The sequence below is a fragment of the Castor canadensis genome, chromosome 16 (assembly GCF_047511655.1).
Source record: "Castor canadensis chromosome 16, mCasCan1.hap1v2, whole genome shotgun sequence".
NCBI classification, from domain to species: Eukaryota; Metazoa; Chordata; class Mammalia; order Rodentia; family Castoridae; genus Castor; species Castor canadensis.
The window spans coordinates 76,274,665-76,294,629 of NC_133401.1; the positions used below are offsets into that span (position 1 = coordinate 76,274,665).

At 46.0% G+C, this 19,965-nt stretch overlaps 2 protein-coding genes across 6 annotated transcripts in view; one reads left to right on the forward strand and one right to left on the reverse strand.

Moving 5' to 3' along the window:
* The window catches only part of Ttc1 (tetratricopeptide repeat domain 1), a 44,146-nt gene extending 36,039 nt beyond the window's left edge, over positions 1-8,107 (forward strand). For 2 of the 3 annotated variants that reach the window (XM_020175557.2, XM_020175558.2), the window contains exon 8: positions 7,485-8,107. In XM_020175557.2, the coding sequence (XP_020031146.1) occupies positions 7,485-7,618 (134 nt within the window). In that variant the 3' untranslated portion in view covers positions 7,619-8,107. Of the gene's footprint in view, positions 1-86 lie in introns of all 3 variants that reach the window. The other variant, XM_074057675.1, reaches the window with a different exon arrangement.
* Pwwp2a (PWWP domain containing 2A) overlaps positions 7,812-19,965 on the reverse strand; it is a 42,049-nt gene continuing 29,895 nt past the window's right edge. For all 3 annotated transcript variants that reach the window (XM_074057674.1, XM_020175562.2, XM_020175564.2), the window contains one exon: positions 7,812-19,151. Coding sequence is in view for 2 of the 3 variants with exons in the window: in XM_020175562.2 (XP_020031151.2) it covers positions 19,138-19,151 (14 nt within the window). In the remaining variant the exon portion in view is untranslated. The remainder of the gene's footprint in view (positions 19,152-19,965) is intronic.

Below are 19,965 nucleotides of genomic sequence, written 5' to 3' on the forward strand. Positions count from 1 at the left end.
ATAGCTTCAGGAGGAGCTTTGAGCAGAGGGCAGCAGCCCAAGTGTTTGCTTTTACCCATCTTTCTTCTGGGATGATTGTCTTGCAGCCTTACTCACCAAGGAATATTAGGTTTGAAAGGTGATGGCCAGTGGTGTGATGGCTGGGAACAGACGCCCAGGAGGCTGGTGTTACTGGTGATTGATGCCCAGTTACTCACTGTTGCTGAATTCTAGTGACTTATACATTGGTAGGTTTTGTTGTGGTGTTTTTGGTTTATTTTTTTTTCCATTTTAGTTTGTTTTTTCTTTTTTTTTTTTTTTTTTTTTTTTTTTTTTTTTGGTGGGGGGGACAGATAGACGGGCACAGGTTCATGCTATGTAGCCCAGGGTGGCATCAAATTTGCCATCCTCCTGCTTCAGCCTCCCATGTGCTAGGATTACAGGTGTGCACTGCCATGCCCAGCTCACATTGTTTAGTTTTTGTAGTGAAAGTGATAGTAAGGTTTATTGGGAAGAGAGGAATATACTTCCAGTAGACTGAAAATGGGTCACCTCTAGAGAGAGAATGAGAATGACCTGAGTTTTTGTTCTGGTTTCCTCTTTTTGGCAGTACTGGGGCTTGAACTTGGGACCTTGTGCTGGCTAAGCAGGCGCTCTACTCCATGAGCTATCATATTATTTTTAAACAGTAGAACCTCATTTCTCTGATGTTTTTTGGCAGTGCTAGGGATAGAACCCAGCACTTCACACTTGCTAGGCAAACATCTATCACTGAACTACACCCCCACGTCTTCCTCCTTTTTAAAACAAAAAAAATCTTGTATGAAACCTCAATATAGGAAAAAGTGGCGTTCTATTTGTATGAGTTTATAAATTCAAATGTACAGTGATTCTCTATTATCCAAGGTTTTGCTTTCTTCAGTTTCAATTACCCAGGTCCAAAATATTAAATGGAAAATTCCAGAAATAAAGACTCCATTCACATATCTATCTATAATTTCTTGTATTATAAATTTTAATTTACAATATTAAAATTTTTACTTACATAGATACATAAATAGTAGGTGATCAGACAGTTGAGAATCCTATCAGCTCAGCTGTAGGATGCCAAGGACAGATTTCTAGCGCTACTGCCCTTCTGTTCGCAGGGGCTGATGACACAGCCATTCTTGGCAGCTACACTGAGAGGGCAAGGCGATGATGCTAACATACATCTCTGGACAAGCTTTGATTACAAATATAAGGAGTGTGGAGTAGAGACAGTGGCCGTCAATATTAGCAAATTGTTTTATCCTGTATACTGGCCAGCCAACGAATCTTCCAAGTGGAATTGTGAAAACTCTCATTGTACGTGTTGGTGGTTCTTCATCTGTCATCTCAGATCTAACACTAGAGATAGGTGTTTACAGTTCACAGTTCAGGTTTTTTTGGTGGGTTTTTTTGGTTTTGGGGAAGGCAGTGGGACTAGGGTTTAAACTCAGGGCTTCACAAAGCAGGCCCTCTGCCACTTGAGCCAGACCTCCAAGTCATTTTGCTATGAATTTGTTTAGGAGATGGGGCCTCTCCAACTGTTTGCCCAGGCTGGTCTCAAACTGTGATCCTTCTGATGTTAGCCTTCCAAGTAGCTAGGATTAAAGGCATGACCCCCTGGCACCCTGCTGTTTTTTTTTAAAATATCAGGATTCTCATCAAGATTCCAGTCTCTAGCTGGGGGTGTGGCTCAAGTAGTAGAGCCCAATTCCCTGAGCTTAAACCCCAGTACCACCACCAAAAAAAAAAAAAAAAGATTCCAGACACCAGATGCAAAAACAAGTTATCTTTTGGGGCTGATTCTCAAAATATGGTACCCATACTCTGGTTTCTCTTCAAATCGTATAAATCTTTCGCCTTTTCAAAATATGGTACCCAGACAGCATCCTTACCTGAGAACTGGTTTTAAAAAAAAAAAAAAATGCACAGTTGGTTACTGAGTCAGAAATTAGGGGTGGGACCCAGCAATCTAACTTTTGACAGCCCTCACACATTCTAAGGCATCAAGGTTAACAGACCATTTGATTTGGGAATGTGACTGCCAAGTAATGGTGCAAGGTGTGGAGGTGGGTTGAAAGGCCAGAGTAGGGTGTGGCTGTACCAGCATGAGGCCAGGAGGGGATTCCACCAGGCTCAGAGACCCCACTGAGCAGAAGCAGGTCAGTTACTAAGTTCATCTTCCCTTTGTGCAGTTGCTGCAGCTAACAAAAACCAGAAAGCAGACATTTCACAGTGTGCTCTTCTACTTCACCTGACTTCCCACCTCAGACAGCTCTCTACATGAAGCCACTCCTGCCAAGTGGCTTTTCTGTGTGTATTTGGACAAGGTGCAGCTGGAGGAATAGAGCCAGCTCAGTGCAGATGACCACTGTGCTCTGAGTGTGCAGGGGATGTCTTGATAGCATGGAGGCTTGTATGCCTGCTGTCCAGTGAGATGCTGCTCTTCTTGCCTTTTCATCTTTTTCTTGTTTTTTTTTTTCTTTTTTTTTTGGTGGGGGGGTGTCTAGCAGGGTCTCACACATGTTTGACAAGCTCTCTACCACTGAGCTATATCCTCAGCCTTCTTCTTGTCTTAGCCAAGAGCTGCCAGGTGTGTGTCCCCACTTTTAAAGACCTGGAGCAGCTACATAAAACTCATTTCTTCCCCTAAGAAAACCACTTGCCCCAGTAATCCCACCTTCCTTTCACGACAACTGCTGCTGCTTTCTGTGGCTGCCAGTGTGTGACGCCAGTGTGACACACACATGATTGTTCACACTCTAGCTCAGATTTCCACTTGTGCCGTCACCACCTCCCACCTTGAATCGTGCTTCTGGTCTTCTGATTCCTGGAGTTCTCATTTGTGCAGTCCTGGCCACTAACAACCTACTGCAGGCACATTCATGAACCGAATTAGGAATTCATCTTGGGGGTGGGGAGGTAACTCAGGGACAGGGTGTTTACCTAGCATACTTGAGGCCCTGGAGTTTCATCCTCAGCACCTCAGAAAAGAAAAGGAAAATGCCATCTTGTATGAGTGCCACACTTAAGCACTGCACATTGAGATTGAAATAACTCATCCATAGTCATTATAAGTATTCAACACATTCTTCTGGTTACAGCAGTGCCTTGTAAGCTTCTCTGCTCTGCACTTAGGGGTCCTCCAATCAGCTCCCTCGCCGAGGATCTAAAGATAACTGGTTAGCATTTCCCTCTTAACATTGCTGAAGCCATGTGTGTGGAGAGAGACTCAGCCTTTCATTTTTCCAGATTTCTCTTCAAGCTGCCTTGCCTGTGGTCCTCGTTACAGACTGTATGCTTGAATACTTTGTACTCTGGCCGTGTGAGTCTCTAAAAGAATTGTTGTCACTGCCTTTGTTCCCACGGTAGGAAATACCAGATTTCCAGTGCCCTGGTTTTTTTTGTTTGTTTGTTTTCTTGGGGTTTTTTCCTCATTTCCTAGTTGCTACTCCATAGATTTCTCTTTTCAAGAGAGTACCTCCTGCTGAGTGCTGTTGCTTACGCCTGTAATCCCACCTATTTGGGACACAGAGATTGGGTGAATCATGGTTGAAGGCTGGCCTGAGCAAAAGTCCACAAGATCCCAACTCAACCAATGGCTCAAGCAGTGAGCCACCTGTCATCCCAATTATGCACGGAAGCACAGATAGCAGGATCAAGGTCCAGGCTGGCCCGCACATAAAGTGAGTCCCTGTCTCAAAAATAACTGGCACAAAAAGGGCTGGCAGAGTGGCTCAAGTGCCTGCCTACCACTTGCACCTAGCAAATGCAGGACCCTCAGTTGAAACGACAATACTGCCAAAAGAAGGGAGAGTTCCTGTTTCTTTGATGGATGATACCTCCAAGGCTATGTGAATCTCAACTTCCACCCTAGAGCTAGTAACAGCACTTGAATTGAGTGGTTTTTCTCCTCTGTGCTATGCCTTCTCTTGATTTCCCTTTCGTTCAGAGGAAAAGCAAGAGTAGCTGCATAGCTGCCTTCCTGTCTCCTAAGAGAAAATGCAGACTTATGATTCAATTTTAGGTGATTTTTTTTTTTTTTCCTAAACAGAAGAGAAAGCAACAAAGGAGCTATCTCACTGTACCCAAACCCCAGAGATTTTTTTGGCGGGGAGGGGGGGTGAGTACTGGGGAACCCCAGTGATCTTAAAGAAGATGAAAACAAATGGTGTTGGTGATCCTGGTGAACTGCTTTGTGCACAACACAGAGAAACTAGGCATAATGGGTCAGTTGGATTATTGTGGTACTGATGAGAAGGGGATCCAGGGCAAGCACTGACCTCTAGTCTCGAACAGTCTTGCCTGAATGTGAGCGGACTTGGACTTTTCTCTGCCATGAGATCTAGCCCAGTAGGCACAATCCTAACAGCTAGGGACATGCTGACATGTTCAGGCTGAATGAAAGTGCAAGATTGACACACATGGAAACAAGGACCCTAACTGATTACTGTCCTAGGGGAGGCAAAGGTATGACAGCGCTTCTGCAAAGGATCCTATTTGGAGCACAAGGAGAGTGCTTTAGTCTCTGAGCAACTACCCTGACTGCAGCGCAGGTGTATGACTGTTTAAGAGTATAATCGCCACTGAAGGCTGCTGCTTCTCTGCCATCATCACAAACAGTTGAGACACCAGAAACTTCTCAGTTCAAGTCCAGCTCCCATAAAGGTGGGACAAGATTCCTGTCCTCCTCTGCTTCCCACATAAGCTGGGTGACATCTTCCTCTAAATGCGTCTCATAGCCATTAGCAGCTCAGTGACATGTGGACTTGCTTCTGCATGTGCTGTGTCTTCCCCATCAGGTTCTGTTTGCTTTGCTGTGTAGACAGTGTCACGAATATCTTTGCATCCCCACCACCCACAGCAAGGAGCACATACATGCACTGAGCATGTGTTAGGTGAATTAATTCACGGCAGGACTTCTCAGGTCTCCTCTGTGGGTACCTCTGGTAGGTATCTGCTACCTGCCAGGTATGCAAGCTGAGTTTCCCACTTCGTGTTTGGTTCTGGAAGTGACCGTGAATGTACAAAGGCAGCCATGTTGGAACAGAAGGAGAAGAATAAGAGTGCATGTGTTCAGTAGGGCCCTCTGAAAACACAGCCCAAGACAGGAGCAGAAGTGCAGAGATTTACTGAGAGGGACACCTGTGTGGGAAATGGGACAGGGGTGGAGGAGGCTGGCAGCGCTGACAGACCCGTGTGGGGGAGGGAGTCTTCCACCGCAGTTTCAGCAGTCACTGGGGAGCTAGAGGTGTACCCATCAAAGGAGTCCCTGGTACAACCCTACTGGGCCTCAGCAGCCTGAGGGAGAGGTGACCTTGGCTTGAATGTGTGGATGGATTAGGCGTGCAACCACTCTGTCCCTCCATTTGCAGAAGCACATTCCGTGGCTGCCATGCCACAGAACCAGCCAAGCTGAGCTTAGAGGGTCCTTATACACCCAGTTGGACAAAGTGAAGACCTGGGAGAAAAAAAAATCCTCCCTGTGTCTGCAGTTTGAATTCTTGTGCTCTGCTTGGAACACAGTCAAGAGTTTTCCTGCACTCAAGAAAACTCTGAAGCCATTGCTGCCTGGGGGCACTGCACCTTGGAGTGTGTGGAACATTGTCCTTCAGGAGAGCTACTGCTCTCTCAGTGCTCTGCAGGGGCGCCCTCAGTCTTTTACCTGTCTCCCACTGGACGGTGGGCCTCTCAGAAGCCAGGGACTACTTTCACTCTTAGATACTGGCCTCACATAGGAGATGGCACATAAGATCTCCACTTACACTTTGTCTTGGTTTACTGAGGCTGAAGGGGGGCTTGTGGCAATCTCTCCATCTGGGGAGCAGTCTGTGGCCACACATCACAAAAGGGCCCCTGACCAACTTCTGCAAGTTGGAGCTACCCCTCCCTGGAGGCCAGTTCTCACGTCACTTGCTCCATGTCTCAAGAGCCAACAGTTGTCCGGGTACCATTTACTGGGTTTCTTTAAGTGTTTCCTACCTGTTCTCTTTCCAACCCCGAGAGATGGCCAAAGTGCTCGGCCCGTTGCCAATTCAGGTTGTCTTTGGGTGTTGTGATCCCCACCCAGGCACCCAAGGCTCAGCCAGTGCTTCTCCCAAAGCAGCACTGAGCATGTGTACCCAGGTTTGTATTTAGGAAGTCTGCTGGAGAATGATCTTTCTGGGTTCTGGGAGCTTTCCTCAAGAATGGGTCAGCTTTTCTCTGAATGTGGCATGTTTCTGTGTACTACATCTTAAGACTGAGATTAGTCAGACACAGTTGGCTCATGCCTGTAATCCTAGCTACTCAGGAGGCAGAGATCAGGAGGATCAGAGTTTGAAGCCAGCCCCAGGCAAATAGTTCGTGAGACCCTATCTCAAAAAAAAAAAAACTCATCACAAAAAAGGGCTGGCAGAGTAGCTCAAGTGGTAGAGCGCCTGCCTAGCAAATGTGAGGACCTGAGTTCAGACCACAGTACCACCAAAACAAAGCCCACCATGAGTTATTAGGAAGGCCTTTAAAATGTAAAGGCCGCGTGTCCTAGTTCTTTATCTAGGCTTTACTCTGTAGGAGTTCAGGGTGACAAAAGCTGCTAACAAGTAAATGTGGGAAGGAGCCTGCACCTCTGAGGTTAGAGGTGTCACTTCCGGTCTGACCCCATTCTCATCTCCGTTGGAACCAACCCTGCAAAAAAAAAAAAGGGTTTAGAAAGGGTTGGAATTTTTTGTTCACCCGTCACTCCTAGTTTTAAATATTCTGTTCCCAGATCCTTACAAATCTCTGAAATGCCCTGGGAATTCTTCTTGACATCCACACTCCATGGGCCTCTTGTATTTTGAAAGAATCTTGAATTTTGAAAGAATCCCGGGTTATCCACCATGTGTCTTCATTTTGACTTTAGGGCATGAGATGAAGTGAAGAGTAAGTAAAGCTTGATGGGAAGAGGACACAGGGCCACTGAGGTTGATTGACTGTATGAATGATCAACCTCATTTCCCAAGAAATTCTAGGTGTGGTACAGAGCCTAAGGGTTTGCTGAGAAGAGCAGCAGGCTCTTTAATTTGAATCCAGGCACAGGAGAAATTTGCTGAGTTGAATTAAATTTAGCGAGTATCCACTGCTGTCTTACAGAGAGCCGGCCTGTTGGAGGGAGTGCTGCCCTCACTGCCAGGCAGGCCAGGTTAGGCCCACCACCTCTCCCCAGTGGGAGCAGCACTAATCCCAGAAGCCTGTGTCCATTGGGAGTTTCTGCCCACCTCACAGGAGGCTTTGGTCTCCGCAGAGGAGACCAGAGGACTCCCACCTGCCAGGGCACCGAAGGGACAGCCCTGTGAGAGGGGCAGGGGCTGAAGTGTTCACAGAAGCTTTCACTTATTAAAGCAGGCATTTTTAACTTCAGAGAGATACCACTTATGTTTTGGAAGGCAAGATCACTTGGTGTCTCCCTACTTCTCTTTGTTCCTGTATTCATTTGAGGTTTTGCTTTTACGTTGCAGGTAAACTAAAGGATCTTGGGAACTTGGTTCTCCGACCTTTTGGGCTCTCCACAGAAAATTTCCAGATCAAACAGGATTCCTCTACTGGCTCCTACTCCATCAATTTTGTTCAAAATCCAAATAATAATAGATAACAAAGATAACAGTAGTCATACAAGCTGACTGGGAGGTTGTGTGCTGCTTGCTGTTTGCAAGGGGCAAAGCCCTGCAGCGTTTATTTTCAAAAGCATCTTACCTAAGAGAAAGGCTACCAGTAGAGCCTTGTGCCGCCTTCCCGCTCTCGTTTTATGGTGAGGCTGAAATGTACTTCCCAATGTATGAGCCTAATTTGATTTCCATTTTAAGGTGGTGTTTGTGCAGCTGTTATCCCTGGTTCTGGCTGTCCCTTGTCCAGGAGGAAGCCTGCTTGTCAAGGCTGACCTCCTGGAGCCGCCCAGTGTCCTAACCCTAGCCAGCAGAAGCCGCTCCCTAACCAAGCAAGCCTGTCATGGGAGATGACCAGTGTGATGACCAGGGTCCCCTCCTGCAGCCCCTCCCTGCTTACACATGCTCAGAGGCTGCTGTGCAGGGTCTCCAGCACTCCCCGACTTCCTCTGTGGTAATAAAAGCTTTCCGTGACAGTCTGGGCTGTGTGGTGAATTTTGTCCCTATAACAACAGATGAAGCAGACTTCTGTGGCTTTGAGAGGCAGTATTGGTTTCAAGCAGGGTCACAGATTCTGAATTCCACAAATCTGCCTAAAGTTTTAGTTGAAGAAATTACCATTCTACTGTGTACTAGAATTCAGAAATTCACCTCACAAGCCATCTTGGGCCCCTTCAGGTTTGTGTAATTGTGAAAACAGTGGTATTGAGCAAGCGTTTTTTGGTTTGGTTTGGTTTTGGTGGTACTGGGTTTTGAACTCTTAGCTCAGGTGTACTAGGCAGGCGCTCTGCCACTTAAGTCACACCCCCAGGCCAGGCTAGCTAAGCACCAGTCTTAATTTCAATTTAAAATAGCTTCATTCAGATTTCGAGGAGACAGCTTTCATGGCTAGTCACCTGTGGGTACTGTGGAAAGCTTTCTGTCCTGGTGTGTCATGGGCAGTGACGTGCAAGGCTCATGTTTGGAAGGAGCTGCATGTATCTCCCAGTGAAGGCCACACCCCTCTCCATCTGACCCTGAAAGTCCCTTCTGGGGAGGGGTGATGTGCAGTGACAGACAGTTCCAGGCTGAAATGAAACTCCTGTGGGATTTACCAGGACAAGGGGAGAGGGAGAGTGTGTCATCAGTTTTGCCCAGCTGTCTTCTTTTAGGCGGTGAGTTCAGACAGGGTCTTGCTCTGGGCCCAGGCTCACTTCAAACTCAAGATTTTCTTGCCTCAGCCCCCTGAGTGCTGGGATTATAGGCTTACCCCACAACACCTGGCTACTTTGCTATCTTTATGTTAAATCTGGCATCCAGTTTTCCCAAAAAAGGTGTGTGTGAAAAGGAACAGAAAGCTTGTCTGAAAGCTATCTGGTGTAAGGTGCTTCTTACACAGAACACCTGATAAAATGCACCTTATGCTTGTACCCAGCCTTACACCATGGCAGTTCTGAAACTTCTTAATCTTAGGACCCTGTCACACTCTTCAAAAAATGTAAGGACCAGAGCGTAGCTCGGTGGAAGAGTGTGCGTGCCCAGCTAGCACGCAAAACGTCCTAGGCTCCATCCTCTGCACAGAAAGAAAAAAATGTACAGAGTAGTTCCCATTTTATGGAGTCCATCTACTAATACCATATTAGGAACTCAAACCAAAGTTTTTAAAAATAATAATCCCTAGCCAACTGTGGAGATGAATCCCAGCACTTACGAGGCTGAGACAGGACAGTCACAAGATTGAGACCAACCTGGGCTATATAGGACTTTTCTCGAAATGGTAATACTAATCCTTTAAAATAACACATTTCATGTTAATATGAGTAATCTATGCAAAATGCCTTCCAAAGCAAAGACACATTTGAGTGAGAAGAGTGGTGACATTTTATATATTTGCAGATCTCTTCAGTGTGTGGCTTGATAGTAGCTGGCAAGGTTCTCGTCTGCTTCCCACTCTGTCTTATCACAGGTTGTGTCTTGGAAATTCTACCTTGTATTTGTGACAGGATCAGAGAAGAAAGCAAGTAACCCCTTATATTGAAAATCGTTTTGACCTCATGGGCGGGGCCTGACCTGAGGAGCCTTGGGCCACACTTTGAGAACTGCTCTGTCATTGGGACTTTGAAGCTCCATGAAGAGACTTCTGCAGACTAGCTGTGCCCCCAGAGAACAGGAAGTAGCCTCACCGTCTTTGCAGGGTGTAGAGGTTTGCTTCTCAAGCAGCCCCCTCTCCTCTCTCCTCTTTGGCCACCACATTGAAATGTCACACTGCATGCTGCCACTGGGCAGGCCACGCCTTGTGTCTGGAAAGGCCAGGGAGGGAGCTCAGCTGCTCAGAACTTTGCTGAAACCAAAGAAGTTCAGCTAGTGCTGTTACTTCCCTGCCTCCAAAATAGAAGAGCAGAGATTCAAACCTTTTGAAAATGCTTGAGCAGAGAAAGATCCTGAACGGGTACAAAAGGAGGAAGTGTATACAGGAGGAAGGTGGCTTCTGTTTGCCTACTGCTGCTAATGTGTGACTTTAAAGTTCTGAGGTGCCTTCTCCCCTTCCCCCACCCTGCCAAAAAGGTACAGCAGAATTCCCTCCTTTTCTTAGTGCTGGGGATGGAACTCTGGGCCTTACAGTTGCTATACCACTGAGCTGTACCCCAAATCCCCAGAATCCACTTTTAAGGAAGTCGCACTGACTTTTTTTTTCTTTTTTCTTTTTGCTGTTTGGGGTTTGAACTCAGGGCCTACACCTTGGACCTCTCCACGAGCCCTTTTTTTGTGATGAGTTTTATCGAGATAGGGTCTCACAAACTATTTGCCCTGGCTGGCTTTGAGCCTCGATTCTCCTGATCTCTGCCTCCTGAGTAGCTAGGATTACAGGCGTGAGCCACTGGCGCCCACCTGACATTTTATATATTCTTATTCCAACAATATTACACAAAATTTTCAATCTCCTTTTATTCTTTTGGGGGGCAGGGAGTCTGTATTGGGGCCTGAACTCAGGGCCTCACGCTTGCTGGGCAGGAGCTCTACCACTTGAGCCATTCTGCCAGCCCTATTTTTGTGTTGGGTATTTTCGAAATAGGGCCTCAGGAACTATTTGCATTGGGTTGGCTTCGAACTATGATCCTCCTGATCTCTGCCTCCTGAGTAGCTAGGATTACAGGCGTGGGCCACCGGCTGCTGGCTCAATCTCCTTTTAGCAGAAGTGCTTGGAGACCCTGAGACACTTTCTTTGAAATACTGTGATCTGGGGCCGGGGGTCCGGCTCAGTGGAGTGCTTGCCTAGCATATGTGAGGCCCTGCATCTGATCTCCAACACTGGGCAACAAATTAAAATACTAGATGTGGATTCCATCTGCCTCGTGAGGCCAGTGATGTTCTTAGCACCAGCACCTACTGTTCTACTTGGCATTAAATGACATTGCACAGAGGTGCTCTCAGTGTGGACGGCCATCACTGTCCACGTGGACCCTGTATTTAGTGCCTGTTTTTTAAAATGTCTGAAACATTTCTGTACATTTTAAGACCCACAGCTTAGTTGTGGGCCTGGTGACTCAAGTAAACTTTGCAGCAGTGATCTTACCAGGTAACTGCAATTCTGGCAAATTCAGTGGGCTCAGCTCAGGTTTCTGCAGAGTGAACCCAGTAACTACACATGAAGCTCAAATGATTTTGTAATAGGGTCGCACGAAGCACTTTACACGTGGCGCACCTTACAGTCACACAGACGCTGAGCTGTTGACTTGAGCTGTTTGTCCCCTAGTTTGAAGTTTTCATTTTTGCATCTTGGAGATTGGCGAGGACTTGAGACTCGGAAGTCTCCAACTTGTCCTCTAGTTTCAGCTTCCTTCCCTTCTCCAGAGCACGTTCTGTCCAGTTTCATGTCCTCCTGTATCTGTACCCACGCTACATGGTGACTGACTTCCACACAAGCCACTTTTCCTTTGGCTGGAGCTCCTGCAGAAAGCTTAGCCAAGGAACGAGGACCGTGGCCGCAGACCCCTGCTCTGTGGTTTCCGTGCGGAGAGTGCGCTGTGGATCCAGTTCGTTTTACACATCCAGTTCGCTGTGGATCCAGTTCGTTTTACACATCCAGTTCGCTGTAGATTCATCCGCTCTTAAAATTCCAACCTCTTTTCTGTACTTTCCACTTGCTTCCTTTCCATCACAAGCACTTCAGCCTGTTTGGTTACTTGTTTCTGCAGTTTTTTAGCCTTTTGCTCCTTGCCCCACTCCTTCCCCAAATGCTCTTTCCCTATACAACTGTGCGTATAAGAACATTAGCTGGCAGAGCGGCTCAAGTCATAGAGCGCCTGCGTAACAAGTGTGAAGCCCCTGAGTTCGAACCCTAGTACCACCAAAACAAAAACAACAAAAAAACAAGCTGGATACCGGTGGTTCACGCCTATAATCTCAACTACTTGGGAGGCTGAGATTGGGAAGATCGTGGATTGAGGCCATTCTTGGCAAATAGTTTGTGAGATCCCATCTCCAAAATAACCAGAGCAAAATGGACTGGAGGTGTGGCTCAAGCAGAGAGCACCTGATTTGCAAGCGCAGTCCTGAGTTCAAACTCCAGTCCCACCAAAAAACAGAACCTTACACCATCTGCAGATGTGGAGGCTGGCAAGTGTCTGGCCTGCGTAGGTAATGACCTTCAAACGTCACTGCACTGGGCCTGCATGTGAGCTTCAGCGAGGTGGCATGAACGTTTTGTCTTTGCAAAAATGGTGAATCACGGTTTCTCCATTTGGTGTAGTTGAAGGTGGGGGTACTGCTGGGCACGGAGGTGACGGCCGCTCTTTTGAGTCCCTGAGCTGGCCTCCAAAACTGTTGGTAAGGAGCAGTTCAGTGTTCAAGCTAGCATCCAAGGTGACTTAGAAAAAGCAGACGTGCCTTTTAGAGGCATTTACTGTCTGAATAGACTGGGGGACGAGCTGGCCGCAGGTGCTAAGTGGAAACCTGATGGAAAGATGGACTGAGGCAGAAGTTGTCCGATCCCAGGAGTTAAGCAGGCCTGCAAACCCTGCCTTCTAGAAGCAGTTCAGCAAGACCTGAATCGTGAGAGGGGAAGGCTTTGATAGGAGCCCAAAGAGGCGGGCTGTTCGGGCAGCTCTGCGAGTCAATGACGGCCTTACTCTCCTCAAGAAAGAGCTTTAAACAGAACAATCCAGAGTACAAATCTGACACCACACAGGACGGGAAGAAATGACAAGTAGCCTCTGAAGCAGCTCCTGTCCCTTTCCTGTTATCTGTGCTTTCTTCTAGACCTGCTGGAGCTCAGGCAAGCTGTTCCAAATCAGATTCCTTGGGAGCCAAGACCTTATCACTTCCCCTCTTTACCCCGCCTCTCCTCTCCCTACTGTGGACCCTCCCTTTTCTTTTTTCTCCACCTCATGACCATGCTGGCTCCCCCGCTGCCCTCTCTTAGGCAGGGAGCTGTTTCTCTGATACTCCTACAGCCTGTGCATCCGGTGTGTGCCTCACACACGCACACACATTTGTGAACCTCCCAAGTCATTCCACTTAGATGTTTGTGATCTTTTCAGCCTGCCACCTCTGCACTCAATCGTAACAGGCTTAATCCTTCTGTCACTTGGGTCTCCTTTAAAAAATGAAAAATGTGCATGTTCCACCAGAAGTGTCTGGAAAGCTTGTCCGTTCACTGAACTGCACAATCACAAGCTGAGCAGGGAAGGTGAGCATTCCAGTCACTTCTTCCTGTGGGCTGTAGACCTGTCCTGAGTCCACAGCTTGTTATGATCTTAAGAATAAAGAATGAGCCAGGGGCCAGTGGCTCACACCTGTAATCCTAGCTACTCAGGAGGCAGAGATCAGGAGGATCACAGTTCAAAGCCAGCCCAAATAGTTCAGGAGACCCTATCTTGAAAAAACCCATCACAAAGGGCTGGCAGAGGGGCTCAAGGTGTGGGCCCTGAGTTCAAACCCCAGTACCACAGGGAGGGAGTGAGGAAGGAAGGAAGGCTGGCGGAATGACTCAAGTGGTAGAGTACCTGCCTAACAAACATGAGGCACTGAGTTCAAACCCCAGTACCACCAAAAAAAAAAAAAAAAAAAAGAAAGAAAGAAAGAATGTATTATTTGGGACCAGGAGGTAGGGCTAAACTAACCAGAGCATCAGAACAGCTACATAAAACCCTTCAAGGCCCAATCAGAGAAACAAACTTTGGACTGTTATGAAAATTAGTTAGGATATCCTGTATTGAAATTTCAAACCATCAAAAATTCCAACCTTCCTGGCCACGGGCTAGTAATTACTAAAGCTAGGGATGGGCACACAGTTTTTGTTCTTTTAGTACTAGCTTGCCTTTATAATTCTTTGAGATAGCCAATAATTTTTAAAAAATAGAATTTTCAAGTTGCCAACCCTCTGAAGACTACAAGGGAGGAATGAGCTGCTTCATGGAAAAGTTCAACCAGCCAGAATTAGAAATTCAACACCCTCTCTTCTTTTCCTCGCCCTTCAGAGGAAACTGGAAGCTCATGTGTTCCTTGAAGGCACAGCAGGGCCACTGTCTCACTGCCATGGAAGCCCACAGCCGGCAGCCTGTGGTAGTGATTCAGTCCCTGCCAGTTGTCCTTCCTCGGTCCCAGCTGGAAAATACGGCCTAACAACAATGGGATCTGCCAACAGGCACTTGGGCTCCTTGGCCATTCGGCTGTCATGACAGCTGTGGAGGGAGACCTTTAGTTCCAAAGGTGAAGAGCTGGATCTGAAAATACTGGAACCCCATTTTCCCTGTGTGGGGTGCTATATTCCAGACTGATACATCAGATATCTCACCTGTGTTCACACAGGACAGCTGCTGGGTGCTACCTGAGCACACAGGCATGCAGCTTCCAGTCAATCAAGGCCCGCCCAGGCAAACAGTTCAGAGACTCCATCTCCAAAATAACCTAGAGCAAAATGGACTGAAGACATGGCTAAGTGGTAGAACACCTGCTTTGCAGGCATGAAGCCACATTCACACCCCAGTCTCACCAAAAAGAAAAAAAAGAGAAATCCACAAACTTGAAACTCCAAGCAACTGACAATAGTCAAGGAGGCCAGAGATGGGAAGAGAAGAGCGAAGTGAAAATGGTACTCGACCCAGGCACTGGTGGCTCACGCCTTTAATCCTAGCAACTCAGGCAGAGATCAGGAGGATCGTGCTTCTAAGCGAATAGTTCTCCAGACCCTAGCTTGAAAAAAAAAAAAACACCACACAAAAGGGCTGGTGGCTTGGCTCAAGTGGTGGAGTGCCTGCCTAGCAAGCAGCTGAGGCCTTGAGTTCAAACCCCAGAACCACCAAAAGAAATAAAGAATGGTACTCAGACACTGAAAGATGTAGGCTTTGGTAACCACATGTGACACACAAAGCCGTTTTGTTGGGGTGATTTGCCCCAAAGTAATATGCCATTGGCAGTTTTCTCTCATAAACTTCACTGGGAGAGGAAAGGTCTGACGGCTCTCTCAGGCATTGAAACGCTTTTACTCGATTCCACCTTTGTGGAACTAGCATCAGAGGCCAGGAGACACTGCTCCACCAAAGAGAGTCCTGCCTCATTTTCTACAGGCGTTGCACTTCAGCCCCGTCTTCTGCGACTGCTGCTGACTGAAGGCCCTGGTGTGTTTTCCATTATGACATGTCACGCAGACGCTACAGTTTGCCTTATTTGGAAATCGTGTGACTTCGAGCTGCTTACAGGACCTGTAGGTGCTAGCTGCTGATCTTCAACAGTACTCAGAAAGTGCAAAACCTGCTAATGTCTCCCCAGTACTCTGAACCTTGGCTAGGAATGAAGATTCAATTCCTAGCCGTGGCTAGCTTGAACATTCAATTTCTACTTCCAGTTTTGGCCAGTGATTTTGTGGTCAGGAAGGCCACTGGTGGACTAGAATCCACGTCTCCTGCTCCCTAGACTATGGCAGGCTACCTGTATAAAAGCATCTTCTCTTTAGTGTCGCCAACTCACTGCACTTGACATTAGACCACTACTTTGCTACAAACTACAAGGAAGACGATGGAAGGACTGACCCTAGAACTACTCTCAACTCTAATCGGCCTCGCCGCAGTGTCTCGTCAGCTCTTTCTTCCTCTGGCAAGTGTTCCTGAATTGAAATCTCCAGCTTTGACAACTTCTTGATAGCAAGGCAAAGGAGTTACTGCATGAGCAGACTGGCAGAACACACAGCATGCTTCAGCACTTAAAAGTATGCTTTATTTAAAGCACTGAGAAAAGAATCGGGTTTTTTTGAAAGGAAAAACGAGGCATTGCGTATAAAAGCAAGAACACGGCTTACTTTCAGCTGAAGTGTTTGAATGACAAGGAAGAAGTTCTTGTGGCCTGTGCATGATTCCAAGTCATGAAGCTGAAATTACCCTTCCTCATCTGGAGACCAGCATCAACAGTAGCTAAGTGGCGCCCATGAGAGATCAGTGGCTCCCTGGATCTTGCAAGAGATGGACAACTTGATCAGGAATGGTCGGTCTCATGCAGGCTTCCCAGAAAAGCTGCAGATGGATGTCTACCTTCCCTGGTTCCCTCCAGTTCCATTTTCATTAATGAGAAACTTGAGAAAAAGAGGAGCCACATCTCAGTGGCCTGCTTTTTATGCCCATTTAGATAAACTGAAATCGGAGAATGTTTGAGATCAAAGACTCCAGACATACTCTGGAATAACAGGCAGCCTTCTAAAGGATTGCTTTACTGAAATGGAAAAAGAAAGAAAAAAGGTACACTGACCTAACTCTCTGGGAAAGTTGTAAAATATCTCAATTGTCTGGTAAGTTTTCCTAGGCTAGTTTTTTTTTTCCTGCCCACTAAGTGTTTCTGGTTCTCAAGTCAACCGCTTGAGCTCCTAGAGGACAGGGTACAGGGCTTTTTTTTTTCTTTTTTTTTTTTTTAAAGCAACAACTTATCCATAAGGGAAGGAGTCCTTAAAGTTAAAACAAAACAAACCTACCAGTGCATGTTTAAGTGCTCAAACTCTAAAGGGTGTGTTGCTTCCATCTGAAAAGCAGCAGGGCACTGGTGGCTCACGCCCGTAATCCTAGCTACTCAGGAGGCAGAGATCAGGAGGACTGAGGTTCAAAGCCAGCCCGGGCAAATGGTTCGAGAGACCCTATCTCAAAAAAACCTTCATAAAGATAGGGCTGGTGGAGTGGCTCGAGGTGTAAGCCCCGAGTTCAAGCCCCAGTACCGTAAAAGAAAGAAAGAAAGAAAAGCAGCCGGCTTATGTACAGAACTCACCCTTCCTCTACTCTTAGGCATAAAGAGGCCCCATGAAGCCTCCTAGTGACTAGAAACCTATATGCTCTTAGGAAACACTGCTACTCAAAAAAGCTTCCTAAAGCACAGTAGTGACTACATTTTAATAGTCAAAAAATAATATTTAAAAACTCCTGAAAAACAAAAAACTAACCCTTACAAAGTAAAACAGTTTTTAAATTACTAACTTTTAAAAAAATCAAAGACTTTATTGGATAAGTGTTACACAATATTCTTCACCATTTAGCTCTGAGAATACTTACGTGAGACAGTTGCCATTCAAGTCCACAAGGTGAAACAGGCTTGTGAAGATGTGAAATACAGACCAAAAGTGGCAGGAAGCAAAGCTTAAATATTAAGCAACTAAAGCAGAGTGAAGTCGCAGCATGGTAGATCTTAAAGAACCACCAAGTTCCATTTTTAGAAAAATGGAAATCTGCTTTATAACAAAACCCCTTTGAGAATTTGTCATGAGAGAAAATGTTTACACTAAACCCTGATCCCTCCCAACTCTTTCGCCTTATTACTTCTTGGTCATTTCCATCACTCTCCAAACAAAGAGCCCTAAAGCTTAAAGACCTCCATCATACAACCCGTGTGTAATCCCACCATGGCTTGGGAGTTCTTGGTTCCTGAAGCCTGAACAACGCTGCTGGTGTTGGGTGTGGAAAGATGACGGCTGGCCCAGCCGGACCCCATGGGCCACCTGCACAAGGCACCGCGGCAGTGTGTCACCCCGCAGCTCCCTGCTGCTACAGTTCCTGAGCAGGCTTTGTCCAGTGTGACAAAACACATGACTTCATGATACAGAGTTCTCCATTATTTTATGGTACAGTTAGGATTAAGCTCACCAGACTTAAGTCTGCCTGCCTTTTCTTCTTGAGTTATAAAACAATTCACAGTGGTGAATATTGAATGTCCTAAACCTGTCACCCAGAACCTTTTGTCAATCCTGAGCAGAGGGCTATTGGGAAATTTCTAAACCTATATAGTAAGATCATGGAAAGTCTGAATACTTGAGCCAAGTGCTCAGTTATCTGTTGTGTTCCTCAAATGAATAGTGTGGTTATCTGTTTTTTGGCATTTTTTGTAATAAGTAATATGGTATTATCTTTCTGGTTTAAAAAATAAATCAGCATTGCCACTAAAAAATTTCAGTATTATTAAAAGTTCGGCACCATCAAATATAAAATGCCTTAAAAATGTAGTTCTAACAGGTCCATCTGGTTTCTCATGTTTTCTCCATTCATTTAAAAAAAAAAAAAGAAACATTAAGGTTTTTCATAGAATGTATTTAGCAAAGATAAGAAGAAAATTATCATCTCTGTGAAGAATTCATGTCCCATGCACAGAAAGTTCTGGCTGTCTTTATGGATCTCTCCTGCCACTTGTCCCCAGGGCCGAGTCCTGCCTGACACCTAGGAAAATGTCTTGCACTGAGGAGGAGGGGCTCTCTGTGGAGAGGTCACCTCACAATTCAGGTGTGTCACCTTTTCTGAACAAATCAGTAAGGATGGAGACAATAATAAGTTTTTTCCAGCTCAGTAGAATTAAGAACTAGCTCTTGGAGTGTATGTTTTCATTCCAAGATCAAAACATGAAAAGACTGTAGTTATGAAAATGTGCACAAAATGTTAAATACTAGTGGCAAATAAATACATCTTAATATGTTCTAACAAGCAAACACATTGTTCAAGATAATACAGCCCTGCTCTATTAAGAAATGATCCAAATTGGTTTGTGCAGTGGGACGGGGCACTGTGCCATCCCTTCAGCATGACACAGGGTATCTTTCCTGTTGTTCTGATGGCACCTTGAAGGACATGGGCCTTGGCCTGTGTGACTATTGCTGCTTCATAGGACAGCCATTTAGAAATACCTCTGCTGTTATCTGAACTGTTAACATAAACCCTGGAAAAAGCACAAAGTTTAAGTATGAAAAATAATCCCACGTCTCTGCAAAGAACTTCACATTCAAAAGAAGTCACTGTCAGTGATTCTTCACACGGACACTCAAGGGAGTTCCGTACCCACACTTCTCCCCTCGACCTCTGCACATTATTGCAACAGTTTCTGTTTTATAAAATACCCCTAATGCCTTTTCTTCCATTTAACATGATTTGCAAGTGCCCCTTTGCAGACTGTTGGTTTTAATCACTGCCTTAACATTTACTTCTTAGTGCAGCATTTAAAATCACCAATTTCCTTCAGTTCTGACGCTCTGTTGCTCTGTCCTGTGGTACAGGTCCGTGAAACCAGCAGCCTGCTAATGTCTTTGTGCTGAAATATAGTAAAGAAAAGGAAGAGAACGTAGTTAAGTTCGGAATACTTACGAGAAAAAGAAGTCCTTGTTGTTTACATTAAGCCCTACACGGGTTGTGGGATCGCACCTGATTCTCTCTTTGAAATCAGTTCAACGTGACCAGTGGTTTTTGTTTGTTTTTAAGAAAGTAACTTATAGCTCCTCTAAACCAGCAGAAGCATTTGGTTGTTTTTGAAGTATTTTTGGCCAAATCTCAACATCAGTAAAATGGCTATCAGGCTCACAAATCTGCACTTGAGTTTTGTTCTTGCTTTTAACACTTGCTCATGACTATTTGCCTAATAACAGGGGAATGGTAGCTTTGTTCTGCACGTTGCCAATTCACAGTCACAGTAAGTCGGGGCAGCTGGTGTGGAGCACTAGGAAACTCCAGCCTTCCTCCAGCACCAGCCAGACTACCTCACCATATCAAAGTCAGCTGCACACCACACTGACGACAGGTGCACAGAACAAAAAGGAGCCATTCCAGAGGTAGACAAAGCACAGGAGAAGGCATCGGGGCGCCATCTTGACTCTAGAAGACAGCTTTGCACTCTGGTTAGACCAACCATAGACAAAGAAACACCCAAAGCAGGACAGCAGCACAGTTTACAGAGAGCCCAGCTGATGAAAAGTACTGCCAAGCAGCATGACCAAAATGCCAACCGCCTTCTCGCACCTCAAAGCAGTGGGAACCCCTCTGAAACCCCGGTAATGCCTCTCAACGTGGGAGCCTAAGTACCAATAAAAGTTTAAATTCCAAAAGAAGTGATCCCTGGAGAGAAAGATGAG